At 36.4% G+C, this 19,385-nt stretch overlaps 2 protein-coding genes across 2 annotated transcripts; one reads left to right on the top strand and one right to left on the bottom strand.

Annotated features, from left to right (window-relative positions):
* Positions 1 to 2,510: 2,510 nt before the first annotated feature.
* Positions 2,511 to 15,618, bottom strand: LOC129895873 (clathrin heavy chain 1-like). The gene is made up of 30 exons (XM_055971650.1): positions 15,223 to 15,618; positions 14,760 to 14,964; positions 13,328 to 13,416; positions 13,149 to 13,227; positions 12,857 to 12,984; positions 12,125 to 12,223; positions 11,920 to 12,028; positions 11,715 to 11,794; positions 11,393 to 11,620; positions 11,214 to 11,279; positions 10,687 to 10,803; positions 10,337 to 10,534; positions 10,107 to 10,223; positions 9,910 to 9,969; positions 9,567 to 9,653; positions 9,307 to 9,390; positions 9,096 to 9,230; positions 8,959 to 9,021; positions 8,776 to 8,880; positions 7,854 to 7,966; positions 7,501 to 7,753; positions 7,283 to 7,419; positions 6,914 to 7,192; positions 5,826 to 6,828; positions 5,207 to 5,692; positions 4,932 to 5,102; positions 4,616 to 4,801; positions 3,957 to 4,079; positions 3,327 to 3,437; positions 2,511 to 3,127 (listed from the first exon to the last, which is right to left on the bottom strand). Exons 1-30 carry the CDS (start codon positions 15,265 to 15,267, stop codon positions 2,975 to 2,977), a joined length of 5,109 nt encoding a protein of 1,702 aa, XP_055827625.1. The 5' UTR covers positions 15,268 to 15,618; the 3' UTR covers positions 2,511 to 2,974.
* A 2,511-nt stretch (positions 15,619 to 18,129) lies between these two features.
* On the top strand, positions 18,130 to 18,949 carry LOC129894672 (leucine-rich repeat receptor-like protein kinase PXC1). Its single transcript, XM_055970337.1, has 2 exons — positions 18,130 to 18,256; positions 18,339 to 18,949. The coding sequence occupies exons 1-2, from the start codon at positions 18,130 to 18,132 to the stop codon at positions 18,947 to 18,949; spliced, it is 738 nt and encodes a 245-aa protein (XP_055826312.1).
* The last annotated feature ends 436 nt before the right edge of the window (positions 18,950 to 19,385 follow it).

Raw genomic sequence — 19,385 nt, 5'->3', positions numbered from 1 at the left:
TTGATTAGTAGTATTTTTTACATAATTTTTAAATATATAAATGATAAAAGAAAAATAAGATAAACAAAATAAAATGGAGGAAGTACAAAAATTTCATACCCCCCCCCCCCCCGTTTAGAAGCAGGCATATCGATGAAGTGGTGCCTACTTCTAGCTACTTCTATATAGTAGTAATCTGCTGTGAATATAGATATACAAAATAGACAACAAATATGTAAAAAAATAGTTATACCAAAAAATACGATTGGGATCCCCTCTAGTTGAAAAGTCCCAAGTAATGTTTGATACTGTCACAATTAAAAATTCAAGGTTATCGTGATACCAACCCTGATCTCCCATTAGGTAAGACAATCTTTCGCCAACACAAAAACATTATAAATAAATTTGGAACAAATAAATAATGAGATACATATTCCTAAAATCCATAAACTTTCATAAATGAAGATAATAGGTTCGAACATAAAATAATCATAAGACTCAGTGTCACTTATACAAGAGTTTACTAAGACAGAGCACAACGTCTACTACATCAAATTGTCTATGAAATAGAAAAAGCATAAATGAAACATATATGAAGTTGGGTCCGAATTCCGAACTCAGGGAGCTCACAACAACTTAGAATCAAACAACCTCTAACGATCGAAATCAACGTGGACAGTTAGTACCAGAATCTGCATCAGAAAAGATGCAACAACAATAGTAGGGTACAAAACACAGTACTAGTAGGCATCATAGGCCTATCGAGCAATAGTAATAACTATATTGTATAAATAATGTTAAGAACCCTACGTTCAGAAGTAACTCAGCAGATCGATAAAAGACAATCAATAAGGAGCAAAACAAAACAAAATGATAATATGAAGTGTGATGCAATGCAATGCAATGGAAAATAAGCAATACTAGTATACACCTCATCTACAGACTTCGTTGTGAGGTGGGACCCATGAAAAACTCACAAGGTCCATACACCCGCCCCCTTTGAACTTGTCACGAAAAGTCAGTTACACACCTAAACTATAATGACGAACTATTACACACTTAAATTACTTTAAAGTGAATTTATTTCCACCCTAAAAGCTGATGTGGCAAAAGAATTAAAAGAAAAGAAAAAAGCATGTAAATGAATCAAAAAAATTTTTACAGCAAAACACAATCCATTCTCCATGGACAACCCTTCAACTTTTTATTTTTCTTCATGCCATTCGCCATCTCTTCTCCTTCTTTTATCTTATCAGAATCACTTTATTTTATTTCATAAATCGACCTCCGATTTTTCACCATTCTCGTTTTTGAGCTTGAACGAAATTTGTAATTGTGATAATTTTTTGTGATGGATTTGGTGATGGGTGATAAAATTAGTGGTGATATGACTTTTAATTTCGATACTTGGCAGTGAAATTCGTGTGATTTTGATGGTGGATATTGAAATTTGTGGTTATGTTTGTGATGAATTTCAATGGTGGTGATGTGATTCCGATGATGAATTTAGTTAAATTTATTGTGATTGTTTGCAATTTTTTAGTGGTAGTGGTTGTGGGAAGATTCTGGTGGTCAATTTGATTGTGGGTGGTGAAATCTATGGTGATGATGTGAATTTGGTGATAATGGCAACAATGGTGATGGTTTAATGGTGGGTTTGATGGTGTAAAGGAAAGAAGAAGCAATTAAGGTGACATGAATTATTTTTAAAATTTTTGATATAATTATTGATGTGACAACGACATGGTGATAACGTGGCACGTGTAAAACACTTTCTTGTCATGTAACTAGTTGTATGTGCATCAAGGTAGAAATAAATTCACTTTTAAATAATTCAAGTGTGTAATGGTGGGTTTGATGGTGTAAAGGAAAGAAGAAGCAATTAAGGTGACATGAATTATTTTTAAAATTTTTGATATAATTATTGATGTGACAACGACATGGTGATAACGTGGCACGTGTAAAATACTTTCTTGTCATGTAACTAGTTGTATGTGCATCAAGGTAGAAATAAATTCACTTTTAAATAATTCAAGTGTGTAATGGTGGGTTTGATGGTGTAAAGGAAAGAAGAAGCAATTAAGGTGACATTCTTGTAATAGTGGGTTTGATGGTGTAAAGGAAAGAAGAAGCAATTAAGGTGACATGAATTATTTTTAAAATTTTTGATATAATTATTGATGTGACAACAACATGGTGATAACGTGGCACGTGTAAAACACTTTCTTGTCATGTAACTAGTTGTATGTGCATCAAGGTAGAAATAAATTCACTTTTAAATAATTCAAATGTGTAATAAATCATCATGATAATTTAAACGTGTAACTAACTTTTTGTGACGAGTCCAGAAAGGAACCAATGAAAATTTTGTAAAGTTGACCACTCATCCATAAGGGTACAATGCACGCGTACTCGGAAACTAATATCAACAAGAGGTAAAGACGTTTTGCAACTCCCAAAGTACGGGAAAAAATGGAAAATGACTCAGCGAGACTAGGCATGTACCTGAAATAATGAAAAAATTGAAGGAAAAAAATAAAATAAAATGTGCTCAGCAAGAGACACACATGCAGTTGTGGATTTTGATTAAACGATCCCCAAAATAGAGTATTAAAATTAGATTTTATCCACAAGCTGACGATCCTTGAAATACTTACAGAACTTTGCGAACTAATCCTTCACGACCTCAGAAAGTAACACAAAATACAGTATAATGCATCTCTACATAGTTCTAAACAATTGTAATATTCTCAATCTGCTGCCTAGCTGCAAAAAATTGCCTCTTCTAAAAGAGTATTACAAAGAAGATATCAGCACCCTATGACACAACAGAATGGTTATTTTATCTAGCCTCCGTTTGTGCCCATCAGCAATCAACTGCAACCTGAAAGAATTAAGGGAAATAGCCCTAACTCTAACAAAAAAGAGGACCCAATTGTGTGCTCCTCTCTTGTAGCGTTTGTTTGTTCACCCAAGTATCTGAAGTAACATTAGATTAGTAGGGACCCATGGGTGGCATACCAAATGGAGGCATCGGAGGCATTCCCATTCCACCCATTGGAGGTGGCTGGGATGGAGCAAAACCTCCTCCCATACCCGGCATTGGTGGAGCAGGCAAAGCCAGAGGCAGCAACTGCGCATACATATTCTACAACCAAAAGTGAAGAGGTTGAGCAATGGCTGATTTACACAATTAAACATTACAGGAATAGCCAATTTACCACATAAATGCATGCATTTGATGTCGTACTTATCAAAACCTTAGCAAAAGCTTTTGCAATGTTGGTTATGTTCCAAGCTATTAGCAGTAGACTACGAAATTACTTTCAATATAGATTACAGAATACCTGCTGCTTCATAACGTCCTTCTCTTCATTCTCTTTGGCTTTTGCTTCACTTTGAGCCTCTATTTTATCTTTTATCAGCTCATCAACCTTGCCGGTATATTCACGAATAAACTAAGAGAGAGAGAGAGAGAGAGAGAGAGAAAGGAATCAGAAATTAGTTGCAGATTACACTTATCAACAAGCAGCAGAAACTCAGAAAACTAAAGAAGATAGCAAAACGATTACTGCAAATGATAGAAGCTAGGAGGCAACAATGATATGTGACATGCAATGCATCTTTATATTTTTTATATTACCCACAATCATAGTGAACTATAAATGGGAAATAATGAGAAATAGGCTCCAGAAGAGATTCAATAAGAATATCACGTGAAACACACCAAAGGGGAACACAAAACCCTTTTTATTTATCAGACAAGTACAAACAGGTTTTTCAAGAGCGAATCAGACATCCTTGCAGCCATGGCAAGGCTGCAAGGATGCACTAGCATACACATCCATGAGACAAGGCCTATTAAAACTTGAAAGGGCTAGATATCCACAAGGAAAATGAATGCAAAAGATTTTTCTCCTTGAAAGAAGATAAGCAAGCAAACACAGACATAGGGTTAGGACGGAGAGTCAGTGTACCTGTAACAAGTAAGGGAATGCAAAGTCGATCATATTATTCATCCACGCTAGCTCAAGGGCAACATCCGGGCGAATCAAATCATAACAAACAAACAGACACGACGCGAAGCATTCTTTCTTTCCCTGCAAAAGCAAATAGTAAGAATTAAAGGCTTGAATCCATCCAACAATTTCGTGTAATATTCAATTAACAAAATAACTATAACTAACAATTTCAGATATCAATTACAAGATAGACAAGTACAAACCAATGCAATATAAATGCACTCCAAGTAATATATAGATTTTTCCAGGACAGAAATATCAACTTCCAAGTAAAATATGACCCACTTCTCCCAAGTCTTTCCCAAGCAATAAATACATTGTGTATGTCACGCCCAAATTTATCTCTACTACCATATCCATACCATGATCTGTTTTTTTTCATGTTCAAATCTGTACATTTTGAAGAGCTAGTTAATGTTCTTGGTCCTCAAACATTATACAACCCCCCCCCCCCATGCCCAATTATACCAACATCTTCTTCGCCAGCAATACTATTAACTTGGTACATTGTCTGTAGTACTTCTCTCAGTCTTCTCTTAAGGTTTGTTTGTTTTTCAAGAGGAAGGGGGGGGGGGGGGGATTGGTATGGGTAATTTTTGAAATACCGTGGATACCTGTTCAATGAAGTAAACAAGCAACTCTTCAGCAAGCTCACGATCCCCAGATTGTGAGGCAGTCTCCATTGCATCTTTGTAAAGATTATCTTTCTTCGACAGAGCAATGGATTGTTTCCACCGACCAGCTCTTTTATAGATATAAGCAGCAACACGCCTCATCTCAAGAAGCTCGTGTTTCTCTATCTGTTCACCCATACAAGAAAAGTAGACCTGTTATCAGATATCTGATAGATACACTTCCATGAAAATCATTACTTGATCAAAATATCATCGGATAGACACAAGGGAACACAATTTGGAGAACTATCCTTACCTTCTGTGCAAGACCAATCTGGTCAAAGCTATCATGCAAATCTACCGATTCGCGTAATCTATCATAATCTTCCTCTTCAACATATATCTCATTAAGGGCCTCATTTACAGCAGAAACATTGTTACTCTGAACAGCGATCATGTAAGGCTTCACTAGGCGAAGATGACCAGCCTGTAATAAATCCCAGAAGAAGAAAAAAAGGAGATATGAGGGATTTAACATCAAACAATCTAATCCAAACAATCTTTTAAGTAAGGCTTCTATGAAAGTGAGACCTTTCTCATTATGTCGACTACACGGGTGTGGTCCACCCTAAGTGCAAGAACATTAAGAAGATCATTGATGAGATCCGGATGTTCTTGCAAATAAAAGTGGACGGCCTTGTAATAAAGCTCCACATTAGCAACTTTGACAGCAATGTCTTTGAACTGCATATGATCCCAAGCATCTGGAGAATGATTCATGACGGTAGTGGCAGCATTGTCAAATTCATCATATTGGATATACAAATAAGTTAGTTCTTTCCAGTGTTGCTGCTCATCACAGGCACGAATAAGCTTGGGAATGTTGAGACGGGTGGAAAATAATTTTATATGTTCCATGAGCTTCTCATAACGGTATCTGGCATAAAGGACACCAAGTTCTGTGAAGATACCCATATGGGCTCGCTCCAAACCAAGCCCACTTTCCATAAGGGAGATCAATTCATTGAAACATCCTCTGTTTTGGTAATATTCACTCACTTCCTCCAGATCATCTACCTGAAAAGTAAAAGAGATACAACCAAGCATCAGTATTCCAGATATTTTCAATGCAATTTAGATAAGCATGTTGACACAGATATATAAACAAGAATTCCCCAGTAGTAACTTATGAAAAGCAATGCTAAGTTACCTGAACTATAATGTTAAGCCCACAAATCTGGGCTAAGCGGAACTCTTCAGCGTCGACACAAGCAAAGCAGACTTCTTTCCACGTTTTTGAACTATTTGCTTTGCGTGCAGCATCTACAGCACCTTGAAATTGATTTAGCTTCACAAGTGTGATAGCCAATTTGGCCCAGTTAGAAATAAAAGCAAATATGATCTTTGCAGCCTCATATAAGGCTTCATCATACAACCGGTCACCAACATTCGGTAGATTGGCAACATTTGGCATAAGAATAAACTCTTCAATGTCACTCAATCGATCTATTTTAGCATATGCATATATTAGTTCACTGTCAACCTTGGGCTCCTTTGTCTTTTGCCTTACCATCAGCAGATACTTCACCAAGTCATGGTAAACATCAGCATCCTCTGCAGCACGAATGACATCCAAAAATTGGGTGGTATCATCTGCACGAATAAATGACTCAATAGCATCACTGACTAATCCTTCTCTCAGTTGAGCTTTAGCCACTTGGCTCCAAACAGCATCTTCTTCAACTCGGAAGGCAAACTCGACAGCACGATTTATATCATGAATATTATCTAGCAGAACATTGGCAGCCTGGACATTTAAATTGAACTTCTTGAAGATTGCAAAAGCTTCTTCATAAAGTTGGGCTTCTACAGCTACCTCTCCTACTGCAGGTCCATCAAAATTATCAAGCCTGTTGATATAATCCATGACTCTAGATGAATCAGCTTTAATGGCTGTCAAGATGAGCAAGTTTTGCAGATTAAAGTTCCCACTGAATGCAGAGTTCTGGAGGACAATCTTTTCAAGAAGCTCAATCAGTTCATGTGGAAGATCGGCAGTCATGAAAGCTTTAACAGTAGCAGAAACTTGTTCTGGGCTTTTGCTCTCAGGCAGAGCAGTGGAGACAACTTGATCGATAAGCTGCCTTCTGAACTCATTTTCAGGGTTAAGAACTTTCTCCCAAAGGTCACCATCCATCCTCTCAACGACATACCTAGAGACATTGGGAAATTTGGTTGTTCACCTCTAGACATCTGACAAATATGCAGTTATAGATAAACTCTAAATGAATAACAAACCTGGCTTGCAATTTGAACAAAGAGTTCTTGTTGGTTACATTAATAAGTTCGTCATCACATTGTCCTCTCCTATATGCAACAACAGCAAGGGTAGGATCGCGCTTCTCACAATATTTACCCACAACACGTGAATCATAGTATGGGTTGGTTGTCAGGAAGTGCTCTGGGTTATTGTTGCTATCTATGATGATCTTACCCAGAGCATTGTGTACATGCACATCTTGGCTTCCTTCACTCACAAGATGCTCCAAGAACTGAGTAAGCAGTCGGAGGCGGTTCCTGACAACAAAGAAGTTAAAGCTTAACATGAAAGTTTCTAAGGACCAACTATAAAGCAATTGTACCAGATATATTTATATAATAAAAAACCTCTTTTCACATTCATCCACAAGGGGCTCAACAGGTAGCAGAGAACGAACAGAAAGGATCAAGCCTTTAATAAAATCCTCAGGACACTCATCATCCAATAGCTGTCCCACAACTAAAGGAGCATTTCCTGGGTTGACCTATACAATGGCAGATAAAAGTTCATAAGTCATAAAATTACAACAAATTCAATAAAAGAAGTATATTGAAACCGTACAAACCTTTTGGACATAACCTTCAATATACCGTAGCATGTTATTGGTATAGAGGTAGTGTGTGAGATCAGGAACAAAACCAAAACGGTCACAAACATTAATTAGAGGCCGAGCATCAGGAAGTTTGGCTTCCATCAAGAAGTTCTTCGTCTTTTCAGGGTCATAAAAGTTAGATTCTCTTGTCACACGCTCAACTTCTTTTATTTGTCCAGTCTTGGCAGCAGCCTCAACATACTTGAAGTGAATATCAGGATCCTCACTGCAGCAAACAAAAAATGACAATTCACCGAGCCAGCCAAAAAATTTTAGAAAGGGCAATTGATTAAGCTAGCCAAATATCAAGATACCATCTCCATTACCTGGAACTCAAATATGATCCCAAGAAGAAGTACAACCCATCATAAGACTTGAATTGCTCAAAAAGCTTTATACAGGCATCAACACCCAACTGCTCACAGTACTCTTTCGCTACCTGCAATACCACAGAATAATCAGATATGTTGTAATTGGTATGTCCCACTGCCCAGAAAATAATAATTAAACATTACGGAAAAAGATGATGTGATCACATGATTCAAGAATCTTTAATTTATTGTTTATATGGCCACGCTTTCAAAAACAACTTATTTTGAGCAACACTTTTATCAAAACAGATTTTCATAAAGTACTTGTAAAGTGTAGCAATTTGTGTGATTAGCCCAATTCATCTGAGATGTTTTTACAGAATTTGATAAGCAGAATGGGTTTGGCCAATCATTCCAAAAGGTGCTTCTGGGTATTAAATTACGATAAGGATATCATCAAGGTCCTGTTTTTTAATCAAGGATATTATCAAGGTTCATATACAGTTGGTATTATTTACATAGAGAAATAATTAAAAAATATTTATCATGTAAGACTTTAGTCAAGCATTTTTATTTAACTAAAATATAAAACATAAATAAAAATATATATTGAAAAAATTATCAATAAAAACTTAGTAAAATCAAAAAAAAGAAAAGGAGAAAGCGGATTGTATTTATTTTTGAGAGAGATGAGTTAATTAACAAGCGATAGCTTGATAATATAATTTTTGGTAAGAATAATTACTTTCTGCCTCCGCTTCTATTTCTTGAAAGGAGAAGTTTGTAGCTTCTCCCCAAAAACAAAATAACTGCTTCTCAAAAGCTCTTTTTTCTTGTTTGGCCAAACACCTCAACTCTTATCAGAAGCTTGGCCAAACAGGCTATCAATTCCAGCACACATACTCCTGTGTAAATACATATAAACCAAAATGAGTACCTGAACAATTATTTGAAGGTTGCCTTTGATATTGATCACTAGCAGGTCCTTCATGCATTCGAGAGCCCATTCACGTGAAACAGTCCCAAAGAACTCAACCAAAGCCTGAGACAAACAATATTGTTAAATACAAGTCCGCTCTCTCGAAAGAAAAGATCAATGTAATCCATAGAGCATAATAACCTGAGGCTCAATTGCATGTGTGTTCACAATGACACGCTTAATATCAGGGAGTTCAGTATAGTGCTGCAGAAATAATACACCATTTAACTAATTTGCAATCAGATGAAAATAAATGCAAATGGTGAAAACTATTCGACCTGCAGAGCCCGCACGTATAGACCAGCTTTTTCACAAAGTTGAGCAATTCGAGGTCGATCATAGTGACTGAACATTCCGTTTGCTAATATAGCATCTGCTACATTGGGGAAAGTCACAAGATTGATTTCCAATACCTGTATAATGGAGGCATTACAATCTAAAAACAAAACGCATAGACAGAAAAATGTCTTTCTACACGAGAAAAGAAACCTTAGTCTGCAAGAAACCATGTTCTGGAAGGTTAGGTTTCAGAACATCCAACAAAAATGCTGTTGCCTCGCGGATCATGTTCCTCTGATGACAAAAAGAAAACGAGGGAATTTCATCAGCTATATGTTGCCCCCAGTAGAAATGGTAAATAAACCTTCTAAAGCACCTAGTTTAAAGCCCTGAACAGGGAATATATTGGAGTGAACTGTGTCAGTATAATAGTAAACAACCATTTTGACATCATTAAGAAGCCAATTAACCTGTAGAAAAAGGTCAGTGATTGTATTATAATCAACTGGACAACCACCCTCCATTTGGGACATCATGAGTGCGAAGTTAACAGCTCCCTGCATATACAGACACAATAGTTCACATCAATCCAGCAATTAATTACCATAGGAGAGGTTTTTGCTTCAAGAAAGAAGCAACTTTACCAACATAAGAGCAAAAATTCAAAGAGATGTCAGATGGAAATAATCAAAAATTTTGTTTAAAGTTCTATTTTTTCAGAAGCAATTGTTCTCTCCAACACATATGGCATGTGAAAGCCAAAACTGTTGAAGATTAAATATTATAACTTTTGGTAAACCATTTCCCGCATACCTGAGGATCAGATCGAAGAATTGTTTGCAGGAGGAACAGATAGTCAGGAGTATAGCCAACCTATATCAACAAAAAACATGTATAATTACCAACTGCAAATACAGTCACCATAGAAACGCTTGAACTGAGTAAAACATACATGACAGCTCAGGCCAAAAACAAATTTACATGATGACCAGCAAAAATGCATCACTAACCTGCTTGGAATATATCAGAATCTTGTCAAACTCCCTGCGCTCAGCGAAAGCAGCAACAACTTTTGGAGTTGCTCTTGCTTTGATGTATATCTTCAAGGCGAGATCATTATCAACAGTCTACAACAAAAGGTTTACAGCTGCTATCAGCACCTTAGGCTATGTTAAAGACAGATATCAATTGAAGTGGTGAACAGAAGAAAAAACTCGTAACGTTGAATTCTAAATTTAACCTTCACAAGGTCGCCAAGTTCCTCACTGCACTCCAGCTTATCCTCAGCTAACCAGTTCTCCAAAAGGTTCTTCTTATTTTGGTTGACAACAAGGCGTGACAGTTCCAATGACTCAAAAGCATTGAGCTTCCCTTTTGTCAAAAGTGTCCCAAAGTACTGCAAAAGAGGAGGTGTTTGCCCTGGTTGAACAGGAACGCTCTGCAAATAAGACAAAAAGCCACATCAATGCAGTGTGCATAACCCTTTTGTACATTAAGACTAAGAACTACAATCAGTTTATTCTTGAAACTTAGCCTTGGTAAGCAATAAATATTGTGAGGGAAAAATTGTCTTGGTAACCAAATCAATACCTGAAATTTGGCAACAGTATCAGACGTACGGAGTATGCCCTGAGGTGATTCCGCAGCAAGCTCAGCAGCCTCTTTGTACTTGGTTTGAGCAAACAATTCTTGGAAGCGCTGGACAACCTGAGACAAAATTAACAGGTGTAAGACCATTGTAAAGAGCAGAGAGCAACAAAATTTCCAGATGTTGGCTTCATCAGAGTCAACAGCTTCTGATAAGATCATTGCTGACAATAAAGTAAGAGGGATTTTTAATTTATTTTTTTTTGACAAAGAATATAGTAAGAGCGACTAGCCACATAGAATCTAGCTCTAGCAGATGATCTCAACAACAAACAATTTATTTTAGTACTTCGCAATTTAGAAAAGGAAGAATCTCAAGAGCAAAAACCAAGCTGCAGACTGAACTAGTTACCAGAGTAAGAAGGTTCCACAGGCAAGAGATATTGTACACGAAAGAAAAAGACAGAATTCTATCCCATTGCGAAATCATTTCAAAACAATGATATACTAAAAATAATATATCAACTTACCAAATTCTCAGCACCGGGAAGGTTTCCTCTTTTGGCAAGATTGACAGCAAGCTCCAGATTGTTCAACTGCAACATGTGTAAAAATTTGACACCTCACAAGGATTCATCCAATATTTACACTTTTGGAAACAAAAATTACTGAAATACATGGTCGCAGAATGCAAAGAAAATAGACGTACTTGGCCACTGACAAAAGGTATAATAGTTGCTTCATTTACTGTGGCTAGCAACACTTGGCCTCGCCTGTTGATGGCATAGAAACCACCAATCGACGAAGCTTCAGCTGTCAGGAAAATAGGGTCTGGGCTAATCCTATTTCTGTATACCGCAGTAGCTGTTTCCAGGTCGTAGACAAAAAGAAGCCCAAGCTTTGTGATGACATAAACTAAACTATACTTGTGAGATATCTGCGAAAAAAACAGAATAGTTGTGTCAGAAGAAACAGATTTCACAACACACAAACATAAGACAAAGCGACAGAACAAGAAAGGCAACTGATACCTGCATGGAAACTGGGAAATCATCAGCAAAATCTGGAGGGAAGAAAAGATCCGCCTGTTTTTTCGTAAATGAAGGTTTCCCTGCTAACATTTACCATTTTAGGAATAGGACAAAGTTATATCAAGCAATTCTCACCACAATGTTAGTAAGAAAACCTACAAGGATAAAATAGTGGTGAAAGGAAAATAGGACACGGCATATTAACCTGGCTGAGCTCCCAGCTCAATGACATGCAATTTTGATATAACCTGTCCAGCATTCAAGGATTTCGTGGCAAAGGAAATGAGTATGGAATCCCTATCACTTCCAGGTACCTGATTAAAGCATACAACAGTTACAGAGGGAAAACATCGAAGCAAAGCTAGCAAATAAAAAATAAAAAAATAATTGTACAGAGAAGCATTTCTCACTCTGAATGATGCAAATGATGCAGCGTGTGCCTCTAGAGATTGACTTCGCTGCTGATCCACTGAATATAATTGCATATTTCCTTTGACGAGTTGGGGCCTCTAATGACATGAAGGAAAATGGTAAAATCAAATGACAAAAGAATGTCTTCTTTATGCGTTGAAATTTGGGAGAAATCATCAATACAGTAATGTATCCACCTAGAACACATTTCAATGAATGTTTATAAAAGGCAGTCGTTTGAGCTTTAGATTTCCTCTCCATTCCTTTTTCCCCTCTCTCCCCTGGTGTAAAATTTACCTTGTTAATAACCTAATTTTCAGCCCTTCATCAACATCATCTAATGCATACAACAAATGACTACTTTTGGCCCAGGTTGCTGCAGCTGAAAGTATCCAATATTTCAGGTAACAAAAGTACTGCATACAGTACTATGACCAAGTCACTACATGCAATATTCCTTTACGTACAATACCACAATACAACCATTGAAAACCACCAACAATCAGCAGGTTAAAAACAAAAATAAATGAGGGTAGATAGAGGAACAGAAAAACATTACATAACAAAATGTTTGAGATAATGTAACACAATGTCAAAACCTCATATGACCTTTCCTGGCTTTCCCTCGCTGATTATACTTAGGGAAGGGGTTTGATGATAAAAACAAAATCAGCTATCAAAATAAAACATCAAAACTATCAATAGAAGCATAGGTTAACAGCTATACATACCTCTGGCGAACCTGGGGCAATACCGATCAAAACCAACCATTTCTCTGAAGGATCGCAACGATAATTGATTATTTGATTATTGGCTAGATTGGCTGTTCTATCAAACATCTTTATAGGCTCAGTATCACCTGAATAAAGACAGTAAAATTCATCTTAAGGACAGACAACCAACCATCACTTAAAAAAGAATGGCCAGGAAAAGTAATAACCACCAAAAAAGTACCTTTATCCACTCAAACACGAGAAAGAAAAGTTGGTAAAAATCACCACAGAAAAAGGGGAACTGTCTTACCTTCAATTGGCCAATGATAGACTGACGTTTGTGTGACGATACCTAAAATCTGTGGGGTAATCCACTTCCAGAAAACAACCTAAATATAGCATACTCTTAGATTTATATCAACGCTATCAAAAGCTGCAAAGAATGCAACAAACTAATTAAAAGAAAGAATCCATATGACTATCTAATACCTGCTCAGGCATCTGATGTGACTTCATTTTCTGCTTTGCCTCAATATTGAAAATTTGTAAGTGATCTTGAGCAGTTCCTGGTACTTGAGCTTCAGGAGGAGAAAGAAGAGAGTTTTGAATATTCAGAAAACATATTACAACAAAACCCAAAGTGGAAAAGTGGTCCCATCAGAATGTATTTTCCTCTTTCCCACCTATAGAATGTACATGGATGACGGGAAACAAGATCCCCAATAATTCAATACTGAAGCATTAAATTAACAAATTATTTGAAGAAAATATCAACAATGAACCAAAAGAAATCCACTAAAGCACCCAAGGGTGTGGCCTAGTGGTCAATGAAGTAGTTAAGAGCCATGAGGTCTCAAGTTCAAATTTCAGCGGAGACAAAAATCACTAGGTGATTCTTCCCATCTGTCCTAGCCTTAATGAACAGAGTTACCTGGTACCTGTTGCTGGTGGGAGGTGGCAGGTAACCCGTGGAATTAGTCGAGGTGTGAGACAGCTGGCCAGGACACCATGGTCATCAAAAAAATCCACCAAACCTTTCAGGCCATGGAGGAAAACAAGGTAATAGTGATTTTTCCAAACTACAGTCGGCTGGTCCTAACTTGGAAGTCAACATAATAGGGAACCATAAGGTAGGTTATGTATGTCAGGAACAATCTGCTAGTAACAACTGACTTGTCACATTGGTCACAGATTTTATGAGAGAATAAAAATCACATAATTGGATGAAGATTCAATTCACAATCTCTCGGTTCTACTAAAGTTAATAACTGCACTCTCAACTATCAGATTGACTGTATCTCAATTCAAATGCAGTAGTCAGAGACCTAAGCATATTCCACAATTGCACTATTTCCTCTTAAAGTTGAGAGTCAAAGCCATTTCTGCAGGTAAAGTTTCCTCACTCTCATCAAATAAGTAATATCCGCTAGAGTCTTCCCCAAGAAGGAAACCACTAGCAGAGATTACACCATGATGTCCAAACTCACCTCCCTTAATGTCTCTTCCATTTCTTACCTTCGATGACCAAAGCTTCATATATGCCAATAGACTATATTGTTTGACTTCTTTACTCGAGCTTCAAATTCCTTTTTACAGTGAATCATGTAACAGTAAAAAAGGGCAGCCTGGTGCGCAAAGCATCCCGCGTTAGAACGGTCCAGGGAAGGGCCGCACCTCAAGGGGTGCGATGCAATGCAAGTATTAGTGGTTGCTTCCACGGCTTAAACCCATGACCTATAGGTCACACGAGACAACTTTACTGTTGCTCCAGGGCTCCCCTTAAAAATTGACTTATCCACTTTTAAGTATGAATAACTCAACAAAATAAGGAGTCAGTTAATATTGTAGATAGCACCAGCACTTCAGGTGTCACAATAGAACATTCAGTGAGTAATCTAAAAATTCCTTAGTAAATTTATACCTTTTAGAGCCAAAATTCTGGAATTAGGATTCATAAGAGCAGAGTCTGCAGTAATAGGGCGGCGCAAAGGCTGCATTGGCATATTCATATCAATAATCACCACACTATTTTGTGGTGATGTCTCCCGAACACAAATATACTTGTCTGATTCCATGGTTACATTTGTGAAAGTGATGAACTGCGGGTTGACCCCTATACTTGATAACTGCAACACCAAGTCATGATAATATCAAAATTTCACATTCAAAGCGAAACTGAATTTGGAAAATTCAACATAATATAATAATTTAGGTATCAGATCCGGCAATTAACCACATATTACAGATCTAATCTACATTTCATACATGTTAAGTAGGGTAAGACTAGTAAGACTAGCAATTTCAAAGGAATAGTATGAATTTGGCAAATGAAGTAAATAGGAGGACGCAAATATTCATTCAAGTGTAGAAAAGAAAGAGCATACTGTAATGGCCTCTTTCATTGTGATCGGAGCATTAGCAGCCGCCATGATGGAGATCTGCGACACGAGATCTCAGACAAAGAAGAAACCTTCCACGAGATCCAGAGAAAAAGAGAGATCGAGAGGGTAAAGGGGTTCTTCTAAAATGCGTTGTTAAACGCTGGGCTTCTCTGGGGTGCGAGTGCGTGTGATAATAATGTTCAAGGATGGCCAATATGGAGAAATGAATTGGGGAAAGATTGTTGAATTCTAACTACTACTAGGAGTAGTAGAGTATGTCTCTGTCTTTGTATCTTATGGGGGAAAAAATCTGAAATTAATGTAAAGGACTTTTGGTGTTTTAATGACAAAAACCTACAATAACATTAGCCCCAAATGAGTAGCACGGTCATGAAAAGTTTTATTTTAACCTCAGGATACACGAGAGATCATGCTGCTATTTTATTTGAATTGTTGTTTGGTGTGATTTAATATTGTCTCATTTTGTAAGGTAGGCCAAGCACATACATACACAATCTCTAACTGGTCCTCATTTTTAATTTTGGAACTATATTTTAGCCTTTTTTTATTTTAACTCTTCGACCTACTTTTTATGTATTATTTAAACATAAAATATTAATTTTTGTTCGTTATTTAAATGTATGTTCTTCAATTGCAATTTTACATTTTACATATTTACGTTCGTCTGGTAGTTTTCGCAAAAAAATTACTTGATGGACGAACATCAACTTTTTAAAAAAAATAATTTTAAGAATTTCTCTATATTTTCTTTCTTAAACAATTAATTAAATTATATAATATCATATTTTTATTTTTTCATATCCAAGCTATCTGAATTTAAATCAAATACTAGCTTTCTCGTTTTTAACTTAACTCAATACGGGTAAAAGAATCCATCTTCATTACGAGTAAAAAAAATATTTTTGCTCATTGCTAATAGCAATACTAGAAAAACGCTAAAACTTGACAAAATTTGTCGGATTGTTATTGACTTTTTAAAAAAAGAAAATCACCACACTTTTGTCGGTTATCTTTCAAAAAAATACAGAGAAACTCTCAAAAAGAAATTGTTATTTAAAAAAAATTAATGTTCATCAATCAAATGTTATTTTTTTTTACGAAAATTAATGGACGAACATTGATTTTAAAAATGTAAAATTGTAGTTGAAGAGCATATATAAAATTAAAATAATCATAAAATTAGTATTTTGTATTTAAATGGTACATAAAAATGAGGTTGAATGATTAAAATGAAACAATGCTAAGATAGAGTGTCAAAATGAAAACTGAGTGCAAGTTAGTGGGGCTACCTATCTATTTTCTCTTATGTGAAGATAGATGGTATTATTTTGTTGTATGATTTAAGTAGGGCTGGGTATAAAATACCGAAAATCGAATTACCGAATCGAATTGGTTATTTTGATATTTTGGTATTGGGTATTTGGTAATTCGGTTCGATATTCGATACCAAAATTTAACATTTCAATATTCGGTATTTATAATTATACCGTTCAGTATTCGATAAATATCGAATATCAAAATTAAATCTGTTGGGCCACCTAAAAGACTCCTTTTAAACATAAAGGGTAGGCCCATTGTTATAATTTAAGTCCAGCCTAATTGTCAATCGATAGTCTAACCCTAACACTTAACTTAATACATCAATACTTCAGTTAATACTTCTGAGTTGTGAGTTGTGAGTTCTGCTTCACCTTCACCACTTCACGCCTTCACCTGTGGCGCTGTTAAGACCTCAATACTTCAGTACTTCTGAGTTCTTCTTCACCTTCACCGCTTCACGCCTTCACCTGTGGCGCTGATCGGTTGTTCACCACTGTCCACCTTCATCTCATTGAGTCATTTATGATTTCCCTTTCTATTCATCCAAATCAGAGACGTTGAGTGAAACCGCGAGGTGAGCTAAAAGCACCGCCAATCTGCCTCAAGCAACTGACAGAGAAGTGCGTTTTTTGGTGTTTGGTTTTTCACTTTTTTGTATTGATGATTTTCTAGTAGGTCATAGGTGTGTAGTAAACACTTGATTTTCTTGGCATGTGAAATTACTCTATTAGGAGTTCTTTGACTCCGAAATTGGTGCAAGTTGTTATTTGTCTTCAAGATTGACGTCGAAATTGGCCTTATCCCATCAATGTTGAAGAAGATTTTAATGATCTTATGAAACTTGAACTTGGTATGTTTTTCAGTTTTTTGTATTTTATTTTTATAATTTTTTACTTAGTTTAATTGTTGACACATTTTAAATTCTTTTTAGATATGGATGATAGCTCAAAAGATTCTCTTGTTCTTGATTTATAATCACAAGATGCCTCAGGTAGTCAGGTTAAGGCTCTGAATTTTCACTTGCATTCTATGAACAAATTGTATGTGGGGCAGCATGATGATTTTGTCTGTTCTGTTTGAATACACAAAGGTATATCCATGTCAGATGAAATGGACCTCCTGGCTGAGCAGGTTAAGATGCTTAGCGTTAGCGGAGAGATTGCATTCGGCAGCAGTACATTAAAGCGGTTGATGGAGCAATTTGTAAATGATCCTGAGAGTTCAAGAAATCAAGCATATTCTGTTGTTATTCTTTTTCAATCTTCAAAATAATTAGATGGTTAAGTGTCTCTCTGTTAAGTGTTAAGTTTCAAACTTATTCTCTTCTAGTGTCATAGATAGCAAAGCTGTAAAGGGGTTGTTGAGTAATAGACAACATGAACTGCTTCTACTTTTTTTTGTGTGTCTTTTTTTTGTCTTCAGGTGGATTTTGGGCTCTGAACTGGTTATGAGCTCTGAACTGGTTATGTTGAAGTCCCCAGGCTTTATATGTTGGAGTGGTGTGTTTGCTGTCAAGAGACTGAAGAAACTACAACTCTACAAGTGGGATTCAAGGAATTTTTGCGAACGATGAAAAAGATAAGGAACTTGAAGCATCAAAATGTACTTCCACTTGTTGCTTACTACTCTAGCAATGATGAAAAAATGCTTATCTACAAATATCAGAACAGTGGAAGTCTACTAACACTTTTCAAAAGTAAGCCAATTATAAGTAGTCAAGAACTTCAAATTTCTCATCTTGTAATTCTTTATCATATTGTTGTTCTTTATTGTTGCAGATTATGTTAAGGGGAAATGGAATTTCCCATGGAAACAAAGGCTGTCAATTGCAGTTGGCATGGCAAGGGGTTTCGCGTACCTATACAGAAGTTCAAAGAAAGGAATTGTGATTCCTCATGGCAATATTAAGCCATCAAATATTCTACTAAGCGAAAAAGGGGAGCCATTAATAAGTGAGTATGGATATTGCAAATTCCTAGACCCCAACAAAAGTTGTCTCTATAAAGACAATAGTTACACAGCCCCTGAGAAAAACTTGACAGAAGAAACTAATGTCTATAGCTTCGGGGTGATTCTGCTAGAACTGTTGACCGGTAAAGTTGTGGAGAAGACAGGATTGGACCTTGTCAAATGGATGAAATCCATAGTGAGGGAAGAATGGACTGGAGAAGTGTTTGATAGTGAAGTTGCAAACTTTGAAATATATGATTTCCCTCTACTAAATGTAGCACTCAAGTGTGTGGATCGTTTGCCAGAGGAACGACCTACTATGGCAGAGGTTTTGGAGATAATCAAAGAAGTTGTGAATGCTCAAGAAGACATTTCTCCTTCTTTTATGACTTCTTTTGAATCCACCCCTGGTTCAATGAAGCATGTGTATGTCATTTAGTTTGAGAGATTTTCTTCTTTATGTATGTGAACATTAACTTTTACCAAGACTCTTTCAAGTTATTTTTCTGAAATGTGTAGCTAGTTGTGAAAGGTTCAAAGTGAGTGGCTGAAAGAACAAACACTACTCATGTAAGTTTCATCAAGTATCATCTTTTAAAAAAATGTTGACAATCAGCCTACAACATCATTTTTCCTTATCGAACTCGAGCTGATTACTTGTTACAAAAACTAATATCAGACAATGGCATGCAAGGCAGCCAGGCAGGCACGAGTTTACACTGGACTTCGACTTCAATATGGTATTACCAAATACCGTACCGAATTAAAGTTTGATATACCGATTATCGAATTACCAAACCGAAGTTTGAAAGTTCGGTATTTGGTATATACTTTAAATTATCGATTATCGAACCCTAACTTTGAAAATATCGAAT

This window comes from Solanum dulcamara, chromosome 7 (genome assembly GCF_947179165.1).
Source record: "Solanum dulcamara chromosome 7, daSolDulc1.2, whole genome shotgun sequence".
NCBI classification, from domain to species: Eukaryota; Viridiplantae; Streptophyta; class Magnoliopsida; order Solanales; family Solanaceae; genus Solanum; species Solanum dulcamara.
This window is presented reverse-complemented; position numbering and strand designations above follow the sequence as displayed.